The sequence below is a fragment of the Amblyomma mixtum genome, chromosome 9 (assembly GCF_055824585.1).
Source record: "Amblyomma mixtum isolate Tamu chromosome 9, ASM5582458v1, whole genome shotgun sequence".
In the NCBI taxonomy this organism is placed as follows: Eukaryota; Metazoa; Arthropoda; class Arachnida; order Ixodida; family Ixodidae; genus Amblyomma; species Amblyomma mixtum.
The window spans coordinates 26711653-26737684 of record NC_143020.1 but is presented as its reverse complement, the minus strand read 5'-3'; the positions used below and the strand labels follow the sequence as shown (position 1 = coordinate 26737684).

Genomic DNA, 26032 nt, shown 5'->3' with positions numbered 1-26032 from the left:
CTCAATTTGACTTTTAGATACCTACTGTTTTTGAGCATTGAAATCAATGTCCCCTTCCCGTCAGCTCAACCACATCACTAAAATACTTTGCTAAGGAGAGCCCTCTTTTTCTTCTCCATTCTAATCAGGCCTCGCCTACATTGGAGGAGCCTGTACCCGTGAAAAAGTTGGCTACGGTGAAGACCGCGTGGGAACCTTCATGGGCGTGCGAATTCTAGCACATGAAGTTGGACACTCGTAAGATCGTTCTTCCTTTTCTGAAGCTCAGTTTCGTCCTCAGATGCTTAACAAAGTAATAATAGGATGGCAAGGGATACTTAGCTAGGCACGCCCACTTTAATCTAGTGAATGAGCAAAAAATTCACTGGAAATCGTAATTCGATTGTGTGTTAGTAGTGCGGTAGCATTTGCGGCTATTGATACCTCTACGATACCTCGCCAACGTCGAGCACATAAAATGTTCCCGTCTGATGGCATTAGTTTCCTCCGTCCAAACAGCGATTTTAACTTCCAATGACGCATATTTTCCTGATAAGGCTTCTAATGCTGTCTGATTAAAAACAACATTAATTTTACCAATGCCAATAAGAATGTAGTTACGCTGAAGGATAGTTTAGGCGTATAATTCCAGATACTACAAGTATGGCCGACAATGAAAAAAAAGTCCCCAAGGCAAATGGACTGACGTTTTCCTTCGTGCACTTTTTATCTCAGTACACACCGGCTAGAATTAGCTGGCTTCTGATTTTAGACACGTCTCAAAGCGGCTGAGTATGTTGAGCACATTCTGCGAGGCATGTGGTATGAATGAAGAGCACGGAGTAATCTAAAAATGCCAAGAAAAAATGTGGACCGCTTCTAAATCTAAGAACGAACTCGCTGAAGTTCATCTCTGCTCCCTTCATTAAACTTTTAGCTGAGCAACCTTTAGTGTTTGAATTGCTGCTTTGAATGGATAGTGGTGAAATTTTCTACGACGAATTCTTCTCGCATGCATTGGGCATTGCCAAATTTCAAAACAGAAAAGCGGAAGTTGAAGTCGCAGGCAGTGGCGTATGCTAAAGCTGTAATGTGAGATACGTCTCAACGGTGTGTCCTTTAACACCACGCAGGCTGGGATGTCCTCATGACGGTAACGGGACCGGCTTCTTTGACTCAAGACAGTGCCCCTGGAACGACGGGTACATCATGAGCTACCTGGATAATGACAGCAGGAGCATGAAATTCTCGAACTGCTGCAATGACATGATCACCCGGAAAGTGAGGTTGGTGTCATATTTCTTCCAGAATAAGTTCTTTGTACCTGTTCTGGGACTTGCCTTGTAATGACCCGAGGACTTGGTTGTGCCGCTTTTGTGTCTTGTATACTTTCTTCCTTCAGTCTGTACTAATTTCGGTACCCACTCCTGTGACAACCGCTTGTGAGATTGACAGTATCTTGAAATAAACAAATTGTACTGTATCAGCCGCGCTCGCTTACTGTGGGGAGCTGTGTGAGTGAAAGATGACGACGATTAAGAGGCGTGAAGCTCGCTCGCAGCCCGAACGTTTGCCTGGAACTTTGCTGGACGTTGGAAGGCGACCAAGGTTCTGGTGAGCCACAACCCCCTCTTACATTTGGTGGAGGCTGCTGTACGGTCCCCCTCACATCCTGGAGCTCCGTAGCCGCACCTTACCTTCGCCATCCGTTATGCCCGAAGTCACCAGCCAGACAACCCCTATCCCTTCACCTACCATCTTCTGTTCTGGCGGGCTCCGGCAGCGCGATCCCAGCGTATTCAGCGGTGCCGACGACCAGGATGTGGACGACTGGTTGTCGTCGTACGAGCGCGTCAGCGCCCACAAGAAGTGAGACGATGCCACCAAACTTGGTAACGTCCCCTTCTGTCTCACCAACGTTGCTAACTTGTGGTTCATAAATCATCAGGCCGACTTGCCGACCTGGTCGTCCTTCAAGACCAGTTTCTCGGAGGTATTTGGGCGCCCGGCTGTGCGCAAACTGCGCGCCGAACAACGCCTCCGCTGCCGCGCTCAGACCACCACCGAACCTTCATAAGCTATATCGAAGGCGTCCTCGACCTGTGCAAGCGCGTCAACCCATCCATGCCGGAGTCCGACAAAATTAATAACATCTTGAAGGGTATCTCCGACGACGCGTTCCAGATGTTGTTGGCAAGGAATCCACAAACAGTGATGGATGGCATACAGCTATGCCAAAGCTATGGCGTCTCAGGAAGCAGAGAACTTCTACTCGTCGTTCCGGCGTGCACGACGCGTCACTTCCTGCGCCGGCTGCCTGCAGTTTAGACTCTGACCCGGCCTCGCCGCTTCCTGAGATCAAGGCCTTTATACGGGAAGAGGTGGCTCGCCAACTGTCCCTCCTGCCTGTGTCTGGCGACCCTGCGCCATCCGTTGATCCCACATTTCGACGCACCATCCAAGAGCAGGTCGCCGATGCTTTGCCCTCCAGCCCTCGGCTCCCACCTGTGTCTGCCCCTCTCACGTATGCCGAGGTTGCTGCCAGACCACGACGCCACGACGCCTATGTTTCCCATCCACCTGTCGCGCCGCTGCCACCTCCGCCGGCACCTATTCGTCGTCGTCTGCCACCTCGCCGAGCCGTCGTGAACCCATGGCGCACACACGACAACCGCCCCTTATGTTGTGCCTGTGGCTTGCCGGGCCACGTCGCACGGCTTTGCCGCCAACACGAGCCGAGTTTCCGGGACGGGGCAGGCCCATACCGCTACGACTCTGCGCCTCCTTGACTACCCGTTTCCTCCGGCACCCCGGCGGACTCGTTCCCTCTTGACCGCTCTTCGTACTGTTCACGCCGGTCGCCCTCTCCGCGTCGCCGATCTCTCTCTCTCCCATGCGCCGGCGCTCACCTTCCCGTCCAGAGGAAAACTAACCGCCGCAGTTCCGGAGGCAAGAACTGCGATTCTATCGAACTCTTTAAGTCCTCCGTCGTCACCCGCAAATGTTGTCCAAGTGTTTATTGATGGTGTCGCCGTTCTCGCCCTTGTAGACACGGGCGCTGCTGTATCCGTTATTAGCGCAGCCCTTTGCCGAAGACTCCGTCAAGTGACGACGCCTGTTTCGAACTTTTGCCTCCACACTGCAAGCTCGCACCGCATTCAACCTCTAGCGTCATGCACAGCTCGCTTTGTTATCCGGGATGTTGTGTATATCGCCAAGTTTTTCGTGCTGTCCCGCTGTTCTCGTGACGTCATTCTGGGCTATGACTTTCTAACCTTTCATCATGCGATCATCCACTGTGCCCGTGCAAGCATTGAACTGTCTCCGCTCTGTGCCACCCAGCCGTGTGACACCTTTCCCCGATGTAGTAAAATGCTGGTCGCAAGAGACACTGACATCCCTGCCTTCTCTGCCGCCCTGGTTCCCCTCTCTTGCTTCTGCGTTCCCGATTCGACTGTTCTCTTCACTCCGACTATTGCTGCTGCCAGTCGCCACTGTTACCTCCTTCCGTTCGCTCTTCTCACTATCTGCGATGGCCACAGCGCAATTTACGTCACGAACCCCTTTTCTTGCCCGTCAACGCTTCTCCGTGGCGAATACCTTTGACATGTCGAATTAGCCGACCATGCTCTCCCATACTCCGTCTCCGAAGAACCTGCCCCTATCCAAATAGATGCCATTGATCCTGCTGCGCCAAACCAAGACACCGTTTCTGTTTTTTCCCGATCTTGAACTTGAACGTTTCCGCCCGTCATTCGTCTTCCCACACACCTCTCTTGGCCGCACATCCGTCGTCACACACAGCATCGACACCGGCACGCATGCCCCTTTGCTCCAGCGCCCATATCGCGTGTCGGTCCCTGACCGCACCGTCATTACCAAAGAAGTGAACGACATGCTTCAGCGCGGTGTCATTCTGCCTTCTCAAAGCCCCTGGGCCTCCCCCGTTGTTCTCGTGAGGAAGGACAGATCCATCCGTTTTTTCGTTGATTACCGCCGCCTCAACAAGATTACGCGAAAGGATGTGTATCCACTTCCCCGTATTGATGATGCCCTCGACTGTCTGCAAGGCGCGCAATTCTTTTCTTCACTGGACCTCCGCTCCGGATACTGGCAGGTACCCACGGATGCTGCTGACCGGCCGAGGACGGCCTTTGTTACGCCCGACGGCCTCTATGAATTTAACGTCATGCCGTTCGGCTTGTGCAATGCTTCGGCCACATTCGAGCGCATGATGGACAAAGTTCTCAGCGGACCCAAGTGGCACACGTGCCCGTGTTACCTGGACGATATCGTAGTCTTTTCTCGAGACTTTTCATCCCACCTGGTCCGTCTCGAGCGTGTCCTGCAATGTTTGACCGACGCCGGCTTGCAATTGAATTTTAAGAAGTGCTGCTTCCCAGCCCGGCGGCTTACCATCTTGGGCCACGTCGTCTCCAAAGAAGGCGTCCTTCCCCATCCTGAAAAACTGCGCGCAGTCGCCGAGTTCCCTCGACCCACATCCCTGAAAGACCTGCGTAGCTTCATCGGGCTGTGTTCTTATTTTCGCCGCTTCGTGCGCAATTTCGCTTCCATCCTCTCTCCTCTGACCGATCTGATTGCGGGCGACGCCAACCTCTCGTCTTGGACACCAGACTGTGATTCGGCGTTTACCACGCTTCACCGCCTGCTTGTGTCCCCTCCGATCCTCCGCCATTTCGACCCCAGCCTGCCCACTGAAATTCACACTGACGCCAGCGGCGTGGGCCTCGGCGCCGTTCTGGCTCAGCGGAAGTCCGGCTTCGCCGACCATGTTGTTGCGTATGCCAGCCGCACTTTGACAAAGGCGGAGAGGAATTATTCCGTAACAGAAAAGGAATGCTTGGCAATAATTTGGGATATTGGAAATTTCCGACCTTACCTATATGGTCGCCCATTCTCTGTCGTTACCGACCACAGTGCCCTCTGCTGGCTGTCGTCTCTCAAAGATCCCTCAGGACGTCTTGCTCGTTGGGTGTTGCGCTTACAAGAGTACGACATTGAAGTAATCTATCGATCTGGTCGTAAGCATTCTGATGCCGACGCACTATCGCGCTCCCCGCTACCTTGTGACTTAGACTCCACATCATTAGCCCCCACTGATGCCTCTTCCCTTGATATCGCCGACATGTCATTTCAACAACATCAGGACCCCTGGATCGCTTCTCTCCTCGCTGTCCTGTCTTCACCATTTCAGCGACCTGCGACCCGCACTCTCCGTCGTCAAGTCCGCCACTTTGCCATACGGGACGGCCTACTTTACCGCTGCAACTACGTTCCCGACGGGCGCAAATGGCTCCTTGTCATACCTCGGCGCCTCCGTTCCGACATATGCGCCTCTTTCCACGCCGACCCCCAGTGTGCTCACGCCGGTGTAGTGAAGACCTACACGCGCCTTCGACTGCACTTCTACTGGCGAGGAATGTACCGTTTTGTCCGACAGTATGTTCGCTCCTGCCCGGAATGCCAACGTCGCAAAATCCCTTCTCGCCGTTCCATCGCTCCGATGCAGCCCCTGCCTTGCCCCACGCGCCCATTCGATCACGTTGGCATCGATCTCTACGGGCCCCTTCCCATCACTCCGGCTGGACACCGCTGGGTCATAGTGGCAGTCTATCACCTTACCCGTTACGTCGAAACCTCATCCTTACCATCCTCTTCTGCAGAAGACGTTGCGTCTTTCATCTTGCATCATCTCGTTCTACGCCATGGTTCCCCTAAGGAGCTTCTGAGCGACCGCTGCCGTGTTTTCCTCTCAGACACAGTCGAAGCCCTGCTTCGCCATGCCACTTTGTTCACCGCTCTACAACGGCCTAATACCCTCAAACGAATGGCATTATTGAGCGTTTCAATCGCACATTGAGCAACATGATCGCCATGTATGTTGCCTTTGACCACTCAAATTGGGACCGCATTCTTCCATTCGTGACATATGCTTACAACACTGCTACACAAAGCACAACTGGCTTCTCTCCCTTCTTTCTTCTTTACGGCAACGAGCCTACCTGTACCATGGATACCGTGCTTCCGTATCGCTCTGATGCCTCCGAGTCTCTTACCCTTTCTCAAGCGGTGACCTATGCTGAGGAATGCCGCCAGCTTGCCCGATCTCTTACAACGCTGGATCAGAACTGCCAGAAGCACCTTCGCGCCCCTACCAGTCCGCTTCCATCTTAAACCCCAGTCTCGCTCGTGTGGCCTTGGGTTCCTTCAACCAGTCCCGGTCTCTCCACGAAACTGATTTCAAAGTACCAAGGCTCGTACCGTGTCGTCTGCCAGACCTCTCCAGTGAACTACATTATTGAACCGCTTTCGCCGCCCCAAGATGCGCGCCGTCGCGGCCGTGAAACAGTGCACGTCGACCGCCTCAAGCCTTACTACGATCCGCCTACCGCGTGTGCTCCCTAAGTCTGCAGGATGCCTCCTTTTTCGCCGGGAGGTAATTATAGTGTAGCAGCCGCGCTCGCTTACTGTGGGGAGCTGTGTGAGTGAAAGACGACGACGATTAAGAGGCGTGAAGCTCGCTCGCAGCCCGAACATTTGCCTGGACCTTTCCTGGACGTTGTAAGGCGACCAAGGTTCTGCTGAGCCACAACCCCCTCTTACAAAATGAATAAAATAGTGAAGTTTCTTGTAAGAATGCAATGTTACGCTAAATGGGGTGCAAATAATTTTTGAAAGGTAGCCATACCCACGGTTTAAAACGCGAGTGAAAACGGGGAAGAGTGCTGATGGTAACAATAATTTTGTGACTCCTTTTATTAACGCTTTGTACAACAGAGATCACCGATTTGAGATATATTGCGCTCAACTGCAATGACGGGAAGTGATATCGTTGCGTGGTTTTTCTTCTTCCTCAGCCCCGCACCTGAGGTGCGCCGTTAGAGACGGTTTTCTTAAACGATGACTCCTAGCAAGAGGAGCAATAGCAGCAAAAGTAACTGAAGCTTTACATACAACTTGTTTACAGTAGTTACAAATGTGCAGCAAGTTGAGCCAAATAAAACACAGGGTTGATCTGGCTAACAGAGAAATCATCCATTCTCGGCATAGCCGAAGATGCAGAGCATCTAAACCCAGCCCAGAACTATAGACTGGGCTCTCAGGTTTGGTATTATATCCCTAAGAGTCCCTCTCAAATCCGGGTAACATTCAGTCGCAGCTCGCATTGGTTGATTGCCGCTGCAGCCCCAAATTCTAAGAAAACCATAAACCTTAGCTGAAGCTGGTTTGGTTTGGTTTGCGTGGTTTAACGTCCCAAAGCGACTCAGGCTATGAGAGACGCCGTTGTGGAGAGCTCCGGAAATTTCGATCACCTGGGGTTTTTTAACGTGCACTGACATCGCACAGTAACCGGGCCTCTAGAATTTCGCCTTCATAGAAATTCAAGCGCCGCTGCCGGGATTGAACCCACGTCTTTCGGGTCAGCAGCCGAGCACCATAACCACTGAGCCACCGCGGCGGCGCCTTAGCTGTACCATATGACGTTCGTAGGGAGTTGCGTAAAAGCGGTTGGTTCGTCTAATCGCGCGTCATGCCCTTGAGCTTCAATAGCGGACCCGGCATCCGTTCTGTGGGGGAAGGGCTTTCGGTCAAGGCAGCTTTGGCCTGCCGCTGGCACCTACCGACACTCCTCGATGAAAGGATGACGCGCACCTTCGCCCGGGATTCTACGAAAGCATAGCTTCGGGTAGTGGGGAGGTGTAGGGCGAGCATGCGCACAAGGCTATTTTTCTCCTCCACAGACACGCGTGCACCACCGACGCACATTCCTCGATGAAAGTATGACACCCACCATCGTCGGTGATTCCTCGGAAGGCTATCTGCAAACCGCCACCCATCCTAATTTGCTAATTTTTTTACGGCGACGGGTACAAGAAATCGGCACCGACGCCTTCTTGGGATCTGCAGAGGCTTAACGATCCCTCACATTGGGTAACTTCCAGAACTCTTTCGGTATCCGAATATAAATTCTGTGCAGTCAAACCACAATAATTACTTCCCTTTAACAAAACTTTGAAATGTTTTGCGCCGGTTTCCTGTTTCTACGAAAGCATTTACAGTGCTACAGGCATATTTTGTTCGGATGATTTGAATGAGGCTTTCAGGTGAAACAACAATTATCTGCGCAGCTTCCAAAGTGGGCGCTGTTTGCTGGTCCAAACTACAACAAGTACAGTAATAAAGGGAAACTATACAAAGCTTCTGCCTGGAGATATCTACAACAGGGACACAATATGCAAAATGGCGTTTCCTAACGTTACGGACACGAAATTTATGAAAGTGAGTACCACACATTTTTTTTACTTATTCGTTTTATTGCTTTAGTTCCGGTGAGCTTTTTTGTACCTTGCACTGAGATGCTACGTCATAAGCTTGCTATACCGTGTGAAGTTTAGAAATAGCAAGGACAACACCAGATTAAGGGGGTGGGCGGTGTTGTCCTTAGTATTAAAGAAACGTGCATTCTTCAAGCGGCGTGATATGGTTCAGTATACCACGAAGCGCTTTAAGTAATACAGAATTTCAGAAAGGAATTTCACATTTGAAGTCCGTTTTTCTGCTGCGTTGTCATCACTGCCACGTGAGGTGTGGTAGCGAGGGCAAGCGTGGAAATGACTGTTCAAATCATCGCACTTTCTGCAGCCCAACTACTCTCAAATTCTTCATTGCACGTCTCCTCAGGTTACACGCATTTCAAGACCTAGTTGAAAAATCAGGCTTCAATTGCGTTGGAAAGAGGGAACCGATGCGCCATCGAAGAACGCTCGTACTGAACTATACTATTTTCTACAAGCTCGGCAACTGCCGCCTACCTTCCCATTTTGAAAGTTTCTCTTGCCGATCAGAACAAGGACTGTCTAAGCTGAATACATTCTAACGATTTCATCGCGTGCAAGATTTCAGCGAGAGGGACGACCCTCGACCGTTGGGGTGCATTTACTTCCTTTCCACACGAGCGTCAACACAGACCTTGCATGATGGCAGCACAGCTGGTATGGGTCCATGCTCTGATGCCAAAGGCCGTGGCTGTAGTAATCTGTAAACGTTGCCGGCAGTTAACGGTAGAAGTTAGTGCTCGGTAAAAGAATCGAGTCGGAAATAAGAGTTACTGTGCGGGCTGAAAAAAAAATCGCTGTGGCTTAGCTTGGTTAAGCCCGGTAATTGCGAAAGCAATATCCGTACCTATGCCATGGTACAGCTGGTAGTGTAGCTGGTGGTGGTGCTTGTGGTTAGACTTGTGGTGATGCATCGGTTATACAATCCAAACCAATCCAATCCCATCCAATCTAATCCCATCCAATCCATTGCAATGCAATCCAATCCACTCCAATCTAATCCAATGCAATGTAATCTACTGTAATGTAATGTAATCCAATCCAACCCAATCCAATCTAATGCAATCCAATCCCATTCAATCCACTCCAATCCAATCCAGTCCAGTCCAATCCAGTACAATCTAATCCAATCCAATTCAATCCAATCTGATATAATCCAATCGATTCCAATCTAATGCAATCAATGTCAAAAGAAGGTGACCCCTGGTGCCCTCCATTTAACGATAAGCAATGTGGACAAGTCTGTTTAGCGTTCAACAGCTCAAGGTCAAATGAACGTCAATGGTGGTCACCGCCGTGGCACGATGGTGGTCACCCCGCAAAGTGCAAGTAGTATTGCTTTCGCAATTTAAAGGAAACTGCTCATTTTGTTTTTGTATTTGCGGTGCGATCTCAGCAGAACCGCGGAAGAAAAATCTGAACACCTTCGTTATGCGTCTATCAGAACTTAGCGCTAGCTTGTCATGGTATGCACTGAGAAGGAATGAAGATTATATGTCCTCCATTTCGCTTTGGCATCAGTGAGCTGTTGCGCATTGAGTGGTGTATTCCAAATATTCCGGTCCCACGATGAATACACATCCCAGGCTCATGAAGCGGCGCATGCGTTTCTTTTGATTTCCTATTTATAATAAAGCCACAAGGCCTTACATGAGCTGCACAGCTTTTCTTCTCGTAGTGATGTTGATACCACACTCTCACGTCTGTCTTTTGGTTTAGTTTTGGTTTATAGGGTGTAACGTCCCAAATTAATCAGGATATGACGGGCGTGGTACTGGAGTAGTTCGGAAAACTTTCGACCGCATGAGAGTGCTTAATGTGCACCCAACTCGCACAGTACATGGACCTCTAGCATTTCGCCTCCATCGAAATGCGGCCGCCGCGGCCGGGACCAACCAGCGTCTTTCGGGTCAGCAGCCGAGCACCATATCCACTGAACCATCGCGGCGGCAGCGTCCGTCGTTTGATGTCATAACAGTGCTTTTGTGTGAACTACCAGATCACCATTGCAACGTTGCGGCTCACTGGAAGCCTTTTTTTTTGCAGGAAGATGATGGTACAAGAAGTTGTCACGCCCGGTGCTCAGTGTCACGCGCTCACGAGAACAGGAAGACAGAGCTTCGAGTGTTCCTGCCAGACAACTCTTGGTGCAGCGAAAAAGGCGGTGTATGCTTTGTTCGAATATTTTTCTTCCTTATGTCATCCCGTTGACAACAATCCGCAAAAAATTCTCCACACGTGTTTTCAGAAATCATTACAATGAGTAAACTAATTGGTAGGTAATAGATTAAGGGAAACACAAAAGAGAGCACAATGATTGTGGGTAGCTAGTAGTTTACGCTATAACATTTAAGAGCACAGCGGAAAAAGGGGTGCTGCTTGTGGTTTTCGTGTGTAGTTGTGAAAAGGAAATTTTCTGAGGTTCGGGGGGGCTATGAACTTTCATAAGGAATGAACAATCATTTAAGAGGAAGTCATGACTTACTGGATTGATGGATGCTAAGAGGACCATGTTTTTGAAATTTGGAAACAACTTCTACGGCGCCGTGAGGCTCATAATGGCAAACAATACAGGCACCAAAAAAAACGCTGTTATTTCGCCCAGTGAAAATAAACCAAAACAATACGAATATGGAGTAACAAATTTCATCTGCGAGTCTCTATGGGAATGCTGAAAGCGCCAAAGTCTTTGGGGTTTTATTCACGAAACGGGCAACAAAATTCAGGCTAGCAGTGTTTTCAGAAGCTGGAGTACTATTCCCCATAATTGTAAACGTCGTGGCAGAACACACCGTATATGGGCTGAAAACCTTCTAAATTGACAACGAATTCTAATAGCAACAGCATCTTAACGATTCTGCGCTAGCATACAGGCGATGATGCGCCGATCGAAAAAGACTGCTAACGTTTCGCACCGCCTATAACATGTAATGTTACAGTGGTACAGTTATATTTGTTGAGAAATAGCCTGGCAAAGCAGTGCAATGCTGTCCGCGCGAATTAAGGGATCCTAGCAAAAGCCTTTATGGAAATTCCGGATAATCGCATCGGGTACGATGGTCAAGAGAAAAGATGAGGGGGCGAAACAAAACCACTCCCTTGCAGATGATTTTTACGGACGTCTCGGCCTTCGCGGTCTGCCTTGACCAACCAGTGCAAACAACGGCCTTAAAATTGCTATATCAGCCAAGTTTTACCTGCTTCTGGTAGCAGTCGCTTTTGCATGAATTCGGTGAAACGCGATCATGCTGACTAGATGTTGAGACAGGTTAAGAAAAAAGAAAGACCCTTGAAAGGATAAAGACAACCTGGCTGCATGACACAGGGTCTCGATTTTTGCTGTCTTGTAGGGAGGGGACGCCATGGCCTCTGCTTTCTTCTTTGCTTTCTTTAGCACGCCTACGCTGGCCGGAAACACCTCTGCAGCGTAACTGATGGTCTCACTGCGGACGCGAATATTTTTCAGGGCATGTAAACCGCCAGCATGCGGCAAACTTCTGCTGTATCTAACCAGATACCATTATGCGTCAACCGGAGAGTAACAACACGTAGGACGTAGGGAGGTGGCTATTTTATTGAGGCAATACACCGATAAAGGCTGCTCAGTCGTAGAAAACACAATAGTTGATGATAAATCCAGAACAAAACTTTGTATTCGTTGCAGCAAAGTCAATTAGGAAATTTATGAACCTGATAATCTGTGCAGCTCAAAAGAAAAAAAAATTACCGACGATTGCGTTACTTCATAATGCGAAATTTGAGCGCAGCAAATAAGCTGTTTCACCTTTTCGATAGTGAGTCAACCCCAGCTGCGGAGTTGGTTTCAGGGCAACGCCGCCGATGCCGACACAAACAATATGATACCCTCGCTTCCGCAGCGCTAAGAACCAGGTCTAGCCGTGGGAAGGTGGTCACGTATTCGTCGACGTGCCGGGGCCTACGTGAAATAACCGGCGCGTCGGCAACTGAAGAGCACCCTATCCGCCACACAAGAACAGGGGGGGGGGGGGGGGGGGGGGACCCTTTCCTCCTCTTTCTGCATGGCGGCGACGGTGTTCTATGCAGTCACGTTATCTTGACTCTCTAGCGGCGTCAGCGGCATCCAGCGCTATCAGTCGGTCGTTATCAGTCGGTCGCTGCTAGCGCTGGGGGGATGAAAGGGGGGCGGAGCTGGTTACGAGGCCGACGCCGACGACGACGCGAAACCCAGGAACGGACGCCAAAGAGCTGCGCTCTAAAATTAGGAGTCACTTTGGCGACTAAAGTGGTGCAAGGCGAAAGCCTTAGTACAGCATTCTGTCACGAATGTGGTTGTGAATGATGAATCAAGTGCTGCCAGCGAATGACGCGTCCATTGGCTGTCTGCGTGTGTTACTGATGTGTGGTTAACATGTTAAGCTTCGCCTGTAAGAGTGGAACGCGACAGCGTCTTGCAACGCTGCCAGGGAGTCCACAGAACGCCATCGCCAATTCGGCTGTACGCCTTGCTGGACGGTAAATTTATTTTTTGAGGAAAGGAAATGTATCTCTCTCGCATATCTGGGTGGACACCTGCACCTCGCCGTAAGGGAAAGTGGGAAGATGGGAGTGAACGAAGACGCCGTATTAGCTAGACGCGCCTTTGTTCATTCCAAACCATTCAGCTGGCATTACGGAGTGGCTAGCGTGCTCGTATCGCACTCCGGAGACCCTGGTTCGATTCCCCAACTCGACCAATTTCGTTCTCGGTTTTATTGATTTATGCGGTCTAATTAGAAAGGTTAATTAGGCTATTTCATATTTATATTATTGTATTTCTATCCATCGTGTTCTGTCATTAACCTGTCAATTGTTGGAACTGTCTAGGATGTTCGACACAACGTATATGAAACGAGCAACGTCTTATTGAGTGGGGAAGTGCGTGGTGGTGGAGGGAACGCGGCTTCGTACTTATCTGTTTTTTTTCAGCAGCGTCTCCTTCCGCGGACGCTGTTGTCGCTGCGGCGCGCGTCTTTTTCTTTTCTACTGACCTCTTCATTCTCCTCTGTATTAATTAGGCTAATTGATTAATTAAGCAATTAACTAAACTCAGTCAAACTTAGTTGCAGCATCACTATACGATCCCTTTGATTGGTTGCATGGTTACTAGCCAAAGTACAATTGGCCCCATTTGAAATTCGCGCACTGTGACGTCACGAGCATTTCGACCAATTGAAAAGCGTGACATTGGGGGCGGAGCTGGTTACGAGGCCGACGACGACGCGAAACCCAGGAACGGACGCCAAAGAGCTGCGCTCTAAAAAATATATCGCACTTATAATGTGTCAGTACATTGGTTGGGTGGTTTATGTGGTTTAAAGTCCCAAAGCGACTAAGGCTATGAGAGACGCCGTAGTGGAGGGCTCCGGAAATTTCGACCCCCTGGGGTTCTTTAACGTGCACTGACATCGCACAGTAAACGGGCCTCAAATTTCTCCTCCAAAGAAATTCAACCGCCGCGGCCGGGATTGAACCCGCGTCTTTCGGGCCAGCAGCCGAGCACCATAGCCACTGAGCCACCGCGGCGGCTGTATCACTACATTCCCATAGTGCGGTAATGCTAGTGGTGTCATGGAACATCGAAATCGTCATGATAAAATTAGTTTAAGGGACTGAAAGGTTAATCGTCTTGATGAATAGCAATGCATACATTTTTCGCGGATGAAGCAGGTTGGATTAGAAAGTTAGACGTAGTTATTTTTCTGATTCTGAGTTTCACTCATTTCTTAATGTTTTCCTTTAAGGCATTCAAAGGAATTTTGTTAGGTGGGGCGGAGGAAATGCGGCACATTCTCATTATTAACGCTGCAAATGAACTGCAGGAGTGCATGCAAAGACCGAAATAAATAAGTAGTACTCTCTTAGGTGATTCCTTAATACTACAAGGACAGGGTTAATTGGAGAGATATAATAGAGGCCTTGTCTTGCAGTGGGCGCATTCAGGCTCGTGATGAATTTCTTGGATGGAGCGTTAAAGCAACACGCGGAGTTTAAGCCAATGAATGGGAACAGAGGCTCACGTAGAACCGATGAGGTTCGGAGTCTCCTTGGAGTGGTCGGCTGTGGCTGAATGAGGGCAGAAGAAACTTCTAACAGTGCTCGCTAAACACTCTAAATTGACGTGTTCTCCAAGATAACGCACTTCCTCTTGAGTTATACTGCGTTAGGTGAGTAAAGCGAAGATCTTTGCCTGCTATACAATACGGGGACCTGTTTCTAATTACAAAAGTGCCCTACGGTAGCCTACGTTCACATTACAGAAAAAAATAGCTATAACAACTTGCATCTTTAGGTGGGAATTGTGTAGGAGAATAGCGGGAGCACGTTAATGCAGCAGCTTTTGTAACATTTTCCTGGATACCGAGCTCCCAAATGACCATTTCTAAGTTTTAGCCAGCGTACAGCGACACAGCCGAGCCATTATAATTCGAAAGCGGTTATGTCCAATTATTGGCTACTTCGAACATAGAGACTGGTCATTGAAGCTCTTGCGTACAAGTAGAAGGAAGTGGCACTGTCTATCGAAGTGAGATCGCCTCTCGTGGAATATATCAAAATGCTAGCCGGAAACGTGAGAATAGCGCTTCTGCTAACGTACCTCTTTGATCAGTTTCCTTGTGCGAAAACGACTCGGCTGTCTGGACTTCGGCTCCTGCTGGCAGCGCCAGCGCTTTGAAACCGCGTGAAGAAGTGCACTCGCCTGTGGGCTTGGGTCTCTTGGGCTAATTACCTACGCCACATCATAGTTATGCGGTGAAGGCAATCTAACTAACGAAAGCCTAGAGGTGCTTTTTGCCAGGCGCGCTTCGTTGCTGAAGGCGTTGCGGAAGCCAACTGTATCTCCATTATAATGAGTGATTATTCCATTCTAAGCGTACTCGTAACACTCTTACGCATTTAATGATGGACCGTGGCAACTTCCAAAGCGCCGTCTGCTGCGTCTTGAATGCAGAGTTGAGACGTAGCAAAGCCGAGCGAGCGGTGCATTGCTAGCACGACAGCGGGCGACACGTGGCTGGAAGCGCTTCACTGCAGGGGTTGCAACTTTATGCTCCTAGGTTATAAATAAGCTTAGCTATCGCTATATTGTATATTTATTTTTTTACATCGAATTATCCATGTGTCGAAATATTTCGCGATCCAGATCGAGTTCAAAATATGTTTGTTAGACTGTTGAGATCTTCTTGTGTCGTGTTTGCTCACTCGTTAAATAGAATGCAATGCATACGAGAACAAGGGGCGAGTAATACCTAGAAATCCTATTCCTAGAGGTACTCCGTCCAGTATATGAGAACTAGAGTTCAGTAAAGCAGTAAGTTTGGCTAGTTGGTAACGATCCATCTAAAGACGGCGCCCAGAAAAAGACGGAAATCACAGGAACAACGGACAGGACAGGAGCGCCATAGCAACTGATGCGTGGTCGATGAAACACCTCTCTGTCTTTATTTGAATAGAAACAGCGCAGTAGACGGGACCAAGAAGAGAGAACACACAGACAGCGCCTGTGTCTGTGTGTTCTCTCTTCTTGGTCCCGTCTACTGAGCTGTTTCTATTCAAATAATGTACCAACTAGCCCGGCTTATTCCTCTCTTGGACTTCTTTCTCGATGAGCACCACAGTGTGAGAGGTCTTTCTTCGACCACGCATCTGTTGCTAGTGCGCTCCTGTACTGTCCGTGTGTTTTCCGTGATTTTTTGTGCGCCGTTTTTAAATGTATACGAGAACAAGGAATGAGTAATGCCTAGAAATGCGGATCCTAGAGGCACTCTCTTTAGTATACGAGAACAAGGAACGAGGAGTACATAGAAACGCTTATTAAGGCGTAAGCCTTTAATGCCTCATCGCTGTAAGCAGGAGTTGTCGACAGAAGTGTCACGCTTTTCAACTGGTCGAAACGGTCGTGACGTCACACTGCGCGAATTACAAACGGGGCCAATTGTACTTCGGCTAGTAATCACGCAACCAATTAAAGGGATCGTATAGTAAGTGGGACTATACGAGTAAGTGGGACTGAGTTTAGTTCATTGCCTAATTACCCAATTAGCCTAATTAACCCTTCTAGTCAGGCTAGATAAATTTAACCGAGTAGGAGATCGCTCGAGTTCGGGAATCGAACCCCGGTCTCCGGAGGACGAGACGAGCACGCTAACCATTCCGCCATGCCAGCTCGATGGTTTGGAATGAACAAAGGCGCGTCTAGTGAATACGGTGTCTTCGTTCACTCCCATCTTCCTCCCTTCCCGTTACGGCGAGGTTTAGGTGTACACCGACATATGCGAGACAGATTTCCTTTCCTCAAAAACCAATTTACCGACGAGCAAGGCGTAGAACCGAACGGACGATGGCGCTGTGTGGACTCCCTGGCAGCGTTGCAAGACGCTATCGCGTTTCACTCTTAGCGGCGAAGCCTAACATCTTAACAACGCTTCATTGACACAAGCAGCCACACCGCGCTTAACGCTTAAGGCTTTCGCCTCACCGCACATTAGGTCAACAAAGTACCCCCCCCCCCCCCCTGAATTTTTCTAGAGGTACCCTGTCTAGTATACGAGAACAAGGAATAAATAATGCCTAATCCTTATCCTAAGGGCACTCCATCTTGTGTACGAGAACAAGGAACGAGTAGTACTACAAATACGGATCCTAGAGCCACTCTGTCTAGTATACGAGAGCAAGGAACGAGTAGTACCTAGAAGTGTTTACCCTAGAGGTGCTCTGTCTAGTATATGAGAACAAAAAACGAGTAGTACCGAGAAATGCTTATTCTAGAGGTACTCACTCTAGTATACGAGAAAGGAACGAGTAGAACCTACAGCAGCTTACCCTAGAGGTACTCTGTCTAGTGTTCGATAACAAGGAACGACTAGTACCAAGAAATGCTTATCATAGAGGTACTCTGTCTAGTATACGAGAACAAGGATCGAGTAGTAGCTGGGAAAGCTTATCCTAGAAGAACTCTAACTAGTATACGAGAACAAGGAACGACTAGTACTTAGAAATGCTTATCCTGGAGGGTCTCTGTCTGGTACACGAGAACAAGGAACGACTAGTATCTAGAAATGTTATCCTAGATGTACTCTGTCTAGTATGCGAGAACAAGGAACGAGTAGTTCATAGAAATGCTTATCCTAGAGGTATTCTGTCTATTATACAAAAAAAGGAACGAGCAATACTAGAAATGGTCACCCTAGAGGCACTCTGTGAAGTATAAAGAAAACGGAACGAATAATACATCGAAATAGTTATCTTTTAGGTACTATATCTAGTATACGAGAACATGGAACGAGTAATAACTGGAAATGCTTATTTTGGAGATATTCTGTCTAGAATAAGAGAATAACGAATAAGAGAGTCACTCCGCCTAATATGCAAGAAAAACGAACGAGTAGTACATAAAAAATGCTTATCCTTGATGCACTGTGCCTCGTTTACAAGAAGGAGCGAGTAGCGCCTAGAAATGCTTATTCTAGAGGTACTCTAATATGCGAGATTAAGAAACGAGTAGTAAATGAAAATGCTCATCCTAGAGGTACCGTGTCTAGTAAACGGGAACAAGGAACAAGTAATATCTAAAAATGCTGATCCTAGAGGTACTCTGTTCAGTATACGAGAGCAAGGAACGAGTAGTGCCTAGAAATGCTTATCCTAGAGGTACTCTGTTTAGTATGCGAGAACACGGAACGACTAGTACTTAGAAATGCTCATTTTAGAGGTACACTCTCTGGTATACAAGAACAAAGAACTACTAGTACCTAGAAATGCTTATTTCGAAGGAAATTTGTCGAGTATACGAAAGCAAGGAACGATTAATGCATAGATATGCTTATCTTCGAGGCCCTCTGTCTAGTATACGAGAACAAGGAGCGAGTAGTGCTTAGAAATTCTTATCCTAGAGATACTGTAGTATACGAGAACAAAGAACGACTGCTACCTAGAAATGCTTAACTTAGAGGTACTCTGTCTAGTATTCGAGAGCAAGGAACGACAAGTACCTAGAAATGCTTATCCTAGAGGTACTCTAATATACGTGAACAAGGAATGTGTAATAACTAGAGTGCTTATCCTAGAGGCTCTCTGTCTAGTATACGGCTATAAAGAACGAGCAGTTTCTACAAATGCTTATCCTAGACTTACTCTGTCACTAGACAGAGAACAAGGAACGAGTAGTACCTAGAAATGCTCATCCTGGAGGTACTGTCTAGTATGTGAGAACAAGGAATGAGTAATTATTAGAAATGCTTTTCCCATAGGTACTCCGTCTATTGTACGAGAACAATGAACAAGTAGTACCTAAAGATGCTTATTCTAGAGGTAAGCTGTATAATATACGAGAGCAACGAACGAGTAGCACCTAGACATGCTTATCTTAGAGGCACATTTTCCAGTATACCTGAACAATAAATGATGAAATGCTTGTCCTACTGGTAACCTGTCTTGCTGTTTGGAAAAATAACTGCTCGAACACTACCACATAGGAGTTTCTTGAGCGGTTGTATACCTCACCATATTTCAGCGACCTAGTTTGAGAAAATTTATGCAATGAAATTAAAAAAAATGAAGCTGCGCGCACGGCGTAAATATGTGCTCGGTTTCTATCGTAACGTCTAAGTAATAAATAAGTCTTAAGCGTATACACAAACACGAAGTTGCGGAAAGGCATAAACATGTTTGTGGAAAGCATAATATAAATGTTGCTCAAGTAACAGAAACCCCACCCAGGGGAAAACTAAATGCTGCAGTTCCGGAGGCAATAGCTGCGTCTTTTGCGAACTCGTTAAGTCCTCGCTTTCCTCCCGCGAATGTGATTAAGGCGTTTATTTGAAGGCTCCCCAGTTCTCACGCTTGATGACACTGGCGCTGCCATGTCGGTGATCAACGACTCTCTTCGCCACTAAATTCGTAAGGTGACGACGCCCCTGCCTGACTTTTCGCTCCGTACGGCCAGCTCGCAGTAGCATGACAACGTAGCATACCCCAGCAAGTTTGTTGTGCTGCGTGAGTGCTCTCACGATGTGATCTTATCTATGTATCTATGTATCTATGTATGTATCTTAAAACGTATCTATGTTATCTGGATGAAACTGTCGTTTTTTCCAAAGTGTTGCGAGGTACGGGCTGTGGACTCGGTGAAGGCTGGGAATTGGGTCCTTGATAAAAGAATTTGACCCAAAAGAAAAGAGGGCCCCAGGCCCTTGGAAGGTACAGGATGGCTCCCCGAGCAGCTGCTGTCTTCCACTGCTGGAGGACGACTTCCTGGCATTTTTGGGGGGTTGGTTCTGTTACCTATCCGCCCGCGTCGCACGCTCAGAACCTGGTTTCTGACACGGAATGCGGTTCTTTTCTTCAGGCTTTAAAACAACGCCATCTTTGTTTACATCAGTGACAGGTAGCCCTGCTAGCTCAAGGTAAAAGCCCTTCATCTGTTGTTGTTGCTGTTGTTGTGACTGAGAGAAGGATGAAAAGGAAATTGCACGGGCCTGCTACTGGCTCGAACCAAGCCACCACAGCTGCCACGTGCAGATAGAGGAGAGTTAAGAGATCAGAGGAAAGAGAAAAAGGAAAGAAAAGACGCGCATCGCAGCAACAACTGCGTCCGCTCCGGCAGTGGGGCGCTCATCTCTTCTCTTTGCTGCGAGCCTCCCGCGTGCACCTCAGGTCCAACAACTGACTCCTTAGGTTTCCCACGCTCACTAAGGGTACACTTCTCTACAGCTTGACGAGCAAATATCTCGTTGGCGTCGCAGCTAGGCACCAATTCCACGCAAACGACCGCCGGACGTTTGACTGCCTCTGGGTTATGCGACTCGTACCTCTGAGGATTGTCAGGTTGCGCCTCTTTTCACAGTTTACGACTATCTTCTTCTTGTGCATGTTCTTGGCGCTCTGTTTTCTCATTTTCCGGTTTTACCGAAGTTACACATCCTTCATTCCTGACTGCTTCTCGTTGCATCTCAACTTCAAGCTGCAATCTTTTAACCTCCAGTTCCTGTTCCTCTAATTTCCGCTTCTGTTGCTCTGCCGCTACCCATTGCTCTTCTATTCTTTTCCGCTCATTTTCTTTCTGCACTCGGCATATCTTTGCCCAAGCATCAGTTATCTCGTCCTCTTCAAACTGCTCCTCTTCAATTTTATGGCGAATCTCTGGCTTCCGCGTGCGTTGGTATACTTCTAAACCAAGTTCAGCTGCAAACAGGAGCAATTGGTCTTTACTTAATTTCTTTATATCCATGGTTGGCAAGAGCCGACTACAAAACCTGCAAAATAATCACACACCCTGTGGCGAACAAATGCGGTCAATTGCTCAGATAGAACCCAGTTCTAAATCCTCTGGTGATACGTAGTCGCTTCGGCACTCATCCAGCCAGGATCCCTTGATGGCCAGCGTGTCTTCCGAAGACAGGAACTGCCAAGTCCGTCGATCCCAGATCGTCGATGTTGCCTTTTTGCGGTTGTATCCACGCCTGGCCTTCATCCTGCGCTGCGACGAAGGTGACTCCCTGAGCCACGTAGCGGAACTCCGTTGATCCCAGACCCTAGAAGACGCTCTCTCGTCAGCAGCTCTCCCTCAGCCTTGTCCTTATCCCGCCCCTGCCAACCAGTTTGTTGCGAGGTACGGGCTGTGGACTCGGTGAAGGCTGGGAATTGGGTCTTTATTAAAAGAATTTGACCCAAAAGAGCAGAGGGCCCCAGGCCCTTGGAAGCTACAGGCTGGCTCCCCGAGCAGCTACTCTCTTCCGCTGCTGGAGGACGACTCTCCTCGTTCACTCCCGTGCGTTCACTGCTGCTGCTCCCTCGAACGCCGTGCCCACGAGACCAAGCAGCGCGTTCGCGGGAGGAAGCGTCCCTAGGCGCTGACGGTCGTTTTCTCGAACGCCGTGTCCCCGTGTTCGCGTCCCCCAGCTTTTACGTTCGCGTTTTCGAACGCCGAACATGAGACCCGCGTCAGCGACGAGGCCGCACTCTGCGACACCGAGTATGGGTCGGAACACGACACAGCACAAACAGTTTCCGGATCTCTGGCCCACAGGCCAGCAGTGTCTTGCAACGTAACAAAAGGTTTTTCTTTCCATTCACTGTGCCTTCAGCGTGTCCTCACTTGCCTTACTGCAGCCGGGTTACAACTAAACCTGAGGAAATGTTACTTCGGTGCCCCGAAGCTCATGATATTACGCCATGTCACCTCCAAGGATGGCGTTGTTCCTGATTATGCCAAACTTCGTGCCGTTGCTAACTTTCCCAAACCGGCCACCTTAAAAGAACTTCGCAGTTTTAAGCTCAAGCTGTCTCAGTGCGCGCAAGAGAATTTTAGGTAGTAGTAGAAGACCTTTATTCGACCATAATTTACAGGCCGAGCATGTCGACCGCCTGGGCGACCAGAAGTCGCTGTTCTTCCTCCCCTTCAGTGCTAAGCCAATCGAGCCAGGTGGTGATGGATAGAGAAAGTGGGGGGTAGTAACCCGAATCCTGAGCAACCGGGCCATAAAAGAGGCAATGGTCCAGGTCCGCATAGATACAGGCAGTTGGGACAGGATTGATTTATTGTAAACTTTTCATTTGCCGGAAAGAGCTTGGTGAGAGGTCGCGTTAAGTGGTCAAGAGTACGCAGCCCTCAACGACTTTGTCAGCCCACTACACTTTAAAAACTTGCGTTCTGGGGCCAGAGCTAGCCAGCACGGTCTCCCACCGCTCGAGAGAACGAGCGGGAACTAGACCACCCCGAGGTGGCGCTATTTTGCAGTCCTACAGGATGGGATCGTAGGTGGCTCGTTGGCCATAGTATTTATAGTTTGGGTTGTAAAAATCTGGATAAATGTGCGCGAGGAGTGATGAGGTGCTTATCGATGTCCTCTGTAGACGTCCCCACGTAACCTCTTGTTCTTTAGTCAGATTTTTGTCCGGAAGGGAGAAATTTCTCCTGTCTTGCTTAGAATGATTGGTTAGATCATTATATGTGATTATGGAGTCCTTCGTGAAATTCAGGGAGCCAGACCCATCCACAGCCCGGTCGACGAAACCTCGGGCTTTATTGTGGGCTGCATCGTTCCCCAGATTCCCCGAATGGGCTGGGACCCATACCAATTCGGAATAATTTGGTGAGATTTTGGTTGCGTTAAGGATTCTGAGGGACGTGTTTGTTTGTAATTCGCCTTTTTGCAAAATTGTTGATACTCATCTTGGAGTCGCTGAGGATGATGCTCTCTTGGGTATGCGCTAGGTCGAGGGCTATAGCCGCCTGTTCTGGCGTTTCAGATGATTTCGTTTTCATTGTTGCCGAGACGATGTGGTCACCACTCTCGTTAATAGCAACAACTGCAAAGGCATTCGTATCTTTGTATTCTGCCGCATCTACACAATGTTTTGCAGCGCGCTGTCCGTATTTATTATGCAAGGCTTTTGCTCGTGCTTGTCTTCTCCCTCAGGGTGTAAAGGGTGCATGTTTTTGTGGAGTGCTTTGATTAGCAGGGCCGTCCTATAGTGGTGGGGTAAGTCTACTTAGCATCTTTATTCGTAGGTTGAAAGTGAATTCCAAGCCTGGTAAGAATACTCCTACCAGTTCTGCAATTGGCTAATCTCGCGTTTTGAGCCATTGAATGGGCTTCTTTCCGTTCATTGTAGGTGTTATGTATTCCTAACCTCATAGGCCTTACGGTTGAGGCATTTAGTGGCAGTCCTAAAGCAGCTTTATAGGCCTGCCGTATCCTGCTATGCAATTTGTCATTTTCTGCTTTCGCAAGTTTGAGATAAGGGGTGGCATAGAGTATCCTGCATAGCGCAAAGTCTTGCACTATTTGGCATAAATCTCTTTACCTCACCCCTTGTCTTCATTTAGCTATGCAGCGGATTTATCGCGCCGTCGCTTCTACCGTGCGATCGATAGCGATAGAGAAAGAGGCGGGCCAAGGTGATGACTGCATACATTTGGATGTGCCGAAGTAGGCGAGCCTGCGGCACCGTGAGTGATGAATGCGGAGGAGGGAAAAGGCGTTTGTCGGAGCGGAGCTCGGGATAGACCTCTTTTATGGTGCGACGAAGGGTGAGTCTCCCACCGTCCTTTGAGGGCTTGGGCCAGGGGACCAACGGTGCCCGGAAAAGTGTGTCGTGGGTGAGCTGATGGGCCAGCGGATTGCCGTCAGTCCCTGAATACCCAGGGAGATACATGCAATCGAAAATCAAGCCTTCCGTCGGCAATAACACCAAGGTGTCGAACAAGGGCAGCACGTGATGTTTGGCCGACAAGTGCTTAATCAGGCATTACTGTGTCGCGTTTTCTAGTTAAGGACAAAAAGGAGGTTTTCTTAATATTCAGTTGAAGGCTCTTCATCAAGCTTGCAATCTGCTGCAGTACTCTATGTTCTCAATCTTATTGAACAATTTCAGATCATCCGCAAAAACTAAAATCCTCGAGTTCATAACGTGCAGCTGCAAATCATTATTAAACACTAAAAACAACACTGGTCCTAATTTGGAGTCCTGAGGCACTCCCAATGACAATACAAACTCGTCGGACATACAACCGGAAAATCGGACCGCATTATGGTGGTTTGAAGGTAGCTTTCGAGCCATTTGCAGTAAATGTGGCAAATATAATATTTTTCCATCTTCATAATAAGAGCCTCATGGGAAACTGTCGAAAGCTTTAATCATGCCTAAGTTCATTGCATATACCTGGCCAGCCTTAAACACGTGAGGCCTATTATATTCTTGACAACTGCATCAATTAGTTTCCACGCATCGCCCTTTTAAAAAACAAATATGAGCTCACGCGTTCGTACATTACCATTTCAAAAACTTTCGCAAAAGAACAAATTAGTGACACAGGCCGAAAATTATTCACATAAACGTCACCAGAGTTGAATACAGGAACAACCATTGACAGATTCCAATTAGAGGGAAAACACCAGTGCGCAAAGATAAAATGATCAAATGTGCCAAATCAGGAGCAAGAATGCTGGCGCATCCCTCAATTATGAAAGTGAAATTTTGTTCATTCCTAATGTTAGTAATAATGATAATCATGACGTGTGCAACAATTCCATAACACGGTAGAAGACAGCATTATGAAATATTGGGCATAGAAGAAGGCAAATGGTTTCATATTACAAGAGAGCAAATTTTTCTCTTAAAAATGATTCTTTTTTTCAATAAAGCTGATATTTTGATCAACTTTTAATCCTATTTTAGGCAATAATCGATGAGAGAGTATACAGAAATAATATAATGGCCAGCATTCTACTAAGACATACACGCAAGTTGCCCTCATATCTTTGCACATAACTTGTTTACTCCAGTACAGAAATGATCATTTTTTCCTTGCTCTAATTTTTTTCAGAAGGTTTGCATAAATGGTGATTGTGTGAAGAGGAAAAAGAAGCCTCGAGAATACAGACCGTACATTTCGCAGCTGCCATGAAAAATATTTCACTATATTTTTCCGCGCCTAATAAAGAGCGCTGTTTTTCAAGCGTTTCGGCTTTCATCGTCTGTCCCATTGAGACGGTTTTCACAGCAACAAAGTTTTTGTTACAGCAACCATAAAAAGAGGTAGGTACAATGGTTTGAGAATGAAGCGGCATCGACGTGACTACGTTCAGATGTAAAACCACCAAAGGGGCAGTATCAGCGAGGACACTAGTGGCGGTTACTTTGACATTCTCCTCTGCCGGAACCGCATCCTTCACATGTGTGTTTGCGATGGAGACCGCGCACCGCCTTCCAATGAACACGTACTTCGCCCCGCCTGCACTTCCAACCGACCACATGAGGTAGCTTTAGACGCAGTCGGTCTCTACGAAGCTCGAAGTTCTCGTTCCAAATCAAAATAATTCCCCACCAGAGTTGATCCCTCCATAAACCTCCTATCAATAAACGAGCACTGCGCAGCCGTATAAAATTCACGACGATCATCCGCATCTTTGGAGATACCGCAGTGCACACAGTAATCGTGGTGATGATGGAGGCCTGTGCCGGCGCCCCCACTGCTGAACAGGTATCATAAATGATTCCTCACACTCTATATTCGGGCACAAGAAGCTGCGTATTTCTTCTGGTTTTGGACCGATGGCAATTTGCACTACGTGAAAATTGTTTTCAAATCTGAAACTACGAATTTGAGACAGCTTAAATATTCAGTATGCAACGATGCTCTAGGAACCTTGTCTCAAGATCGCCATTGTATAAAAAACATAGCCTCCTGTTGTTATACAAACTGTCAGAGACAAATCCAGTCACGGTGAAGTCGCTGCGGCGGTTAAATTATAGCGCTTGGGCCACAGCCAGTTACGAAGAAAGGCCACTACTAAAGTCTGCCACGAGGACCCCTCTAGGTTCCTGCTTTGCAACCAACTGCGTTGCCGCCAGCCTGAGTTAGCTGCGTATGTGCTTCGGCGGTAAGCGCGCTTCAAAACTCATGATGTGCAAAAAACTCAGGTTCAAGATGGGAATAACTAGTAATTTTACGCCTATGCCACCTCAAGTGGCGACAGGTATGCATTGAGTAGACGAGCTGGTTTTTATTTCACAGTGAAGGAATAAATGCGGTGCCTGTGCCTTTGAAACCACCATTCCGCTAGATTCATGTTTAGTGTTTCATGTTGTTATTTCCTTTTCTACCACAAATTGTACGTTGATGAACGTAACAGAAAGCTTAGGCTCAATTTTTGGCGTAGTGTTTGTTCTGA

At 48.1% G+C, this 26032-nt stretch overlaps 1 protein-coding gene across 1 annotated transcript in view; it reads left to right on the top strand.

Annotated features, from left to right (window-relative positions):
- Positions 1-24765, top strand: part of LOC149328569 (A disintegrin and metalloproteinase with thrombospondin motifs like) — a 54876-nt gene extending 30111 nt beyond the window's left edge. The window contains exons 10-14 of the mRNA XM_089559024.1: positions 129-237; positions 1113-1265; positions 8130-8280; positions 10383-10502; positions 24685-24765. Of these exons, the coding sequence (XP_089415150.1) occupies positions 129-237; positions 1113-1265; positions 8130-8280; positions 10383-10502; positions 24685-24765 (614 nt within the window). The remainder of the gene's footprint in view (positions 1-128; positions 238-1112; positions 1266-8129; positions 8281-10382; positions 10503-24684) is intronic.
- Positions 24766-26032: the final 1267 nt, after the last annotated feature.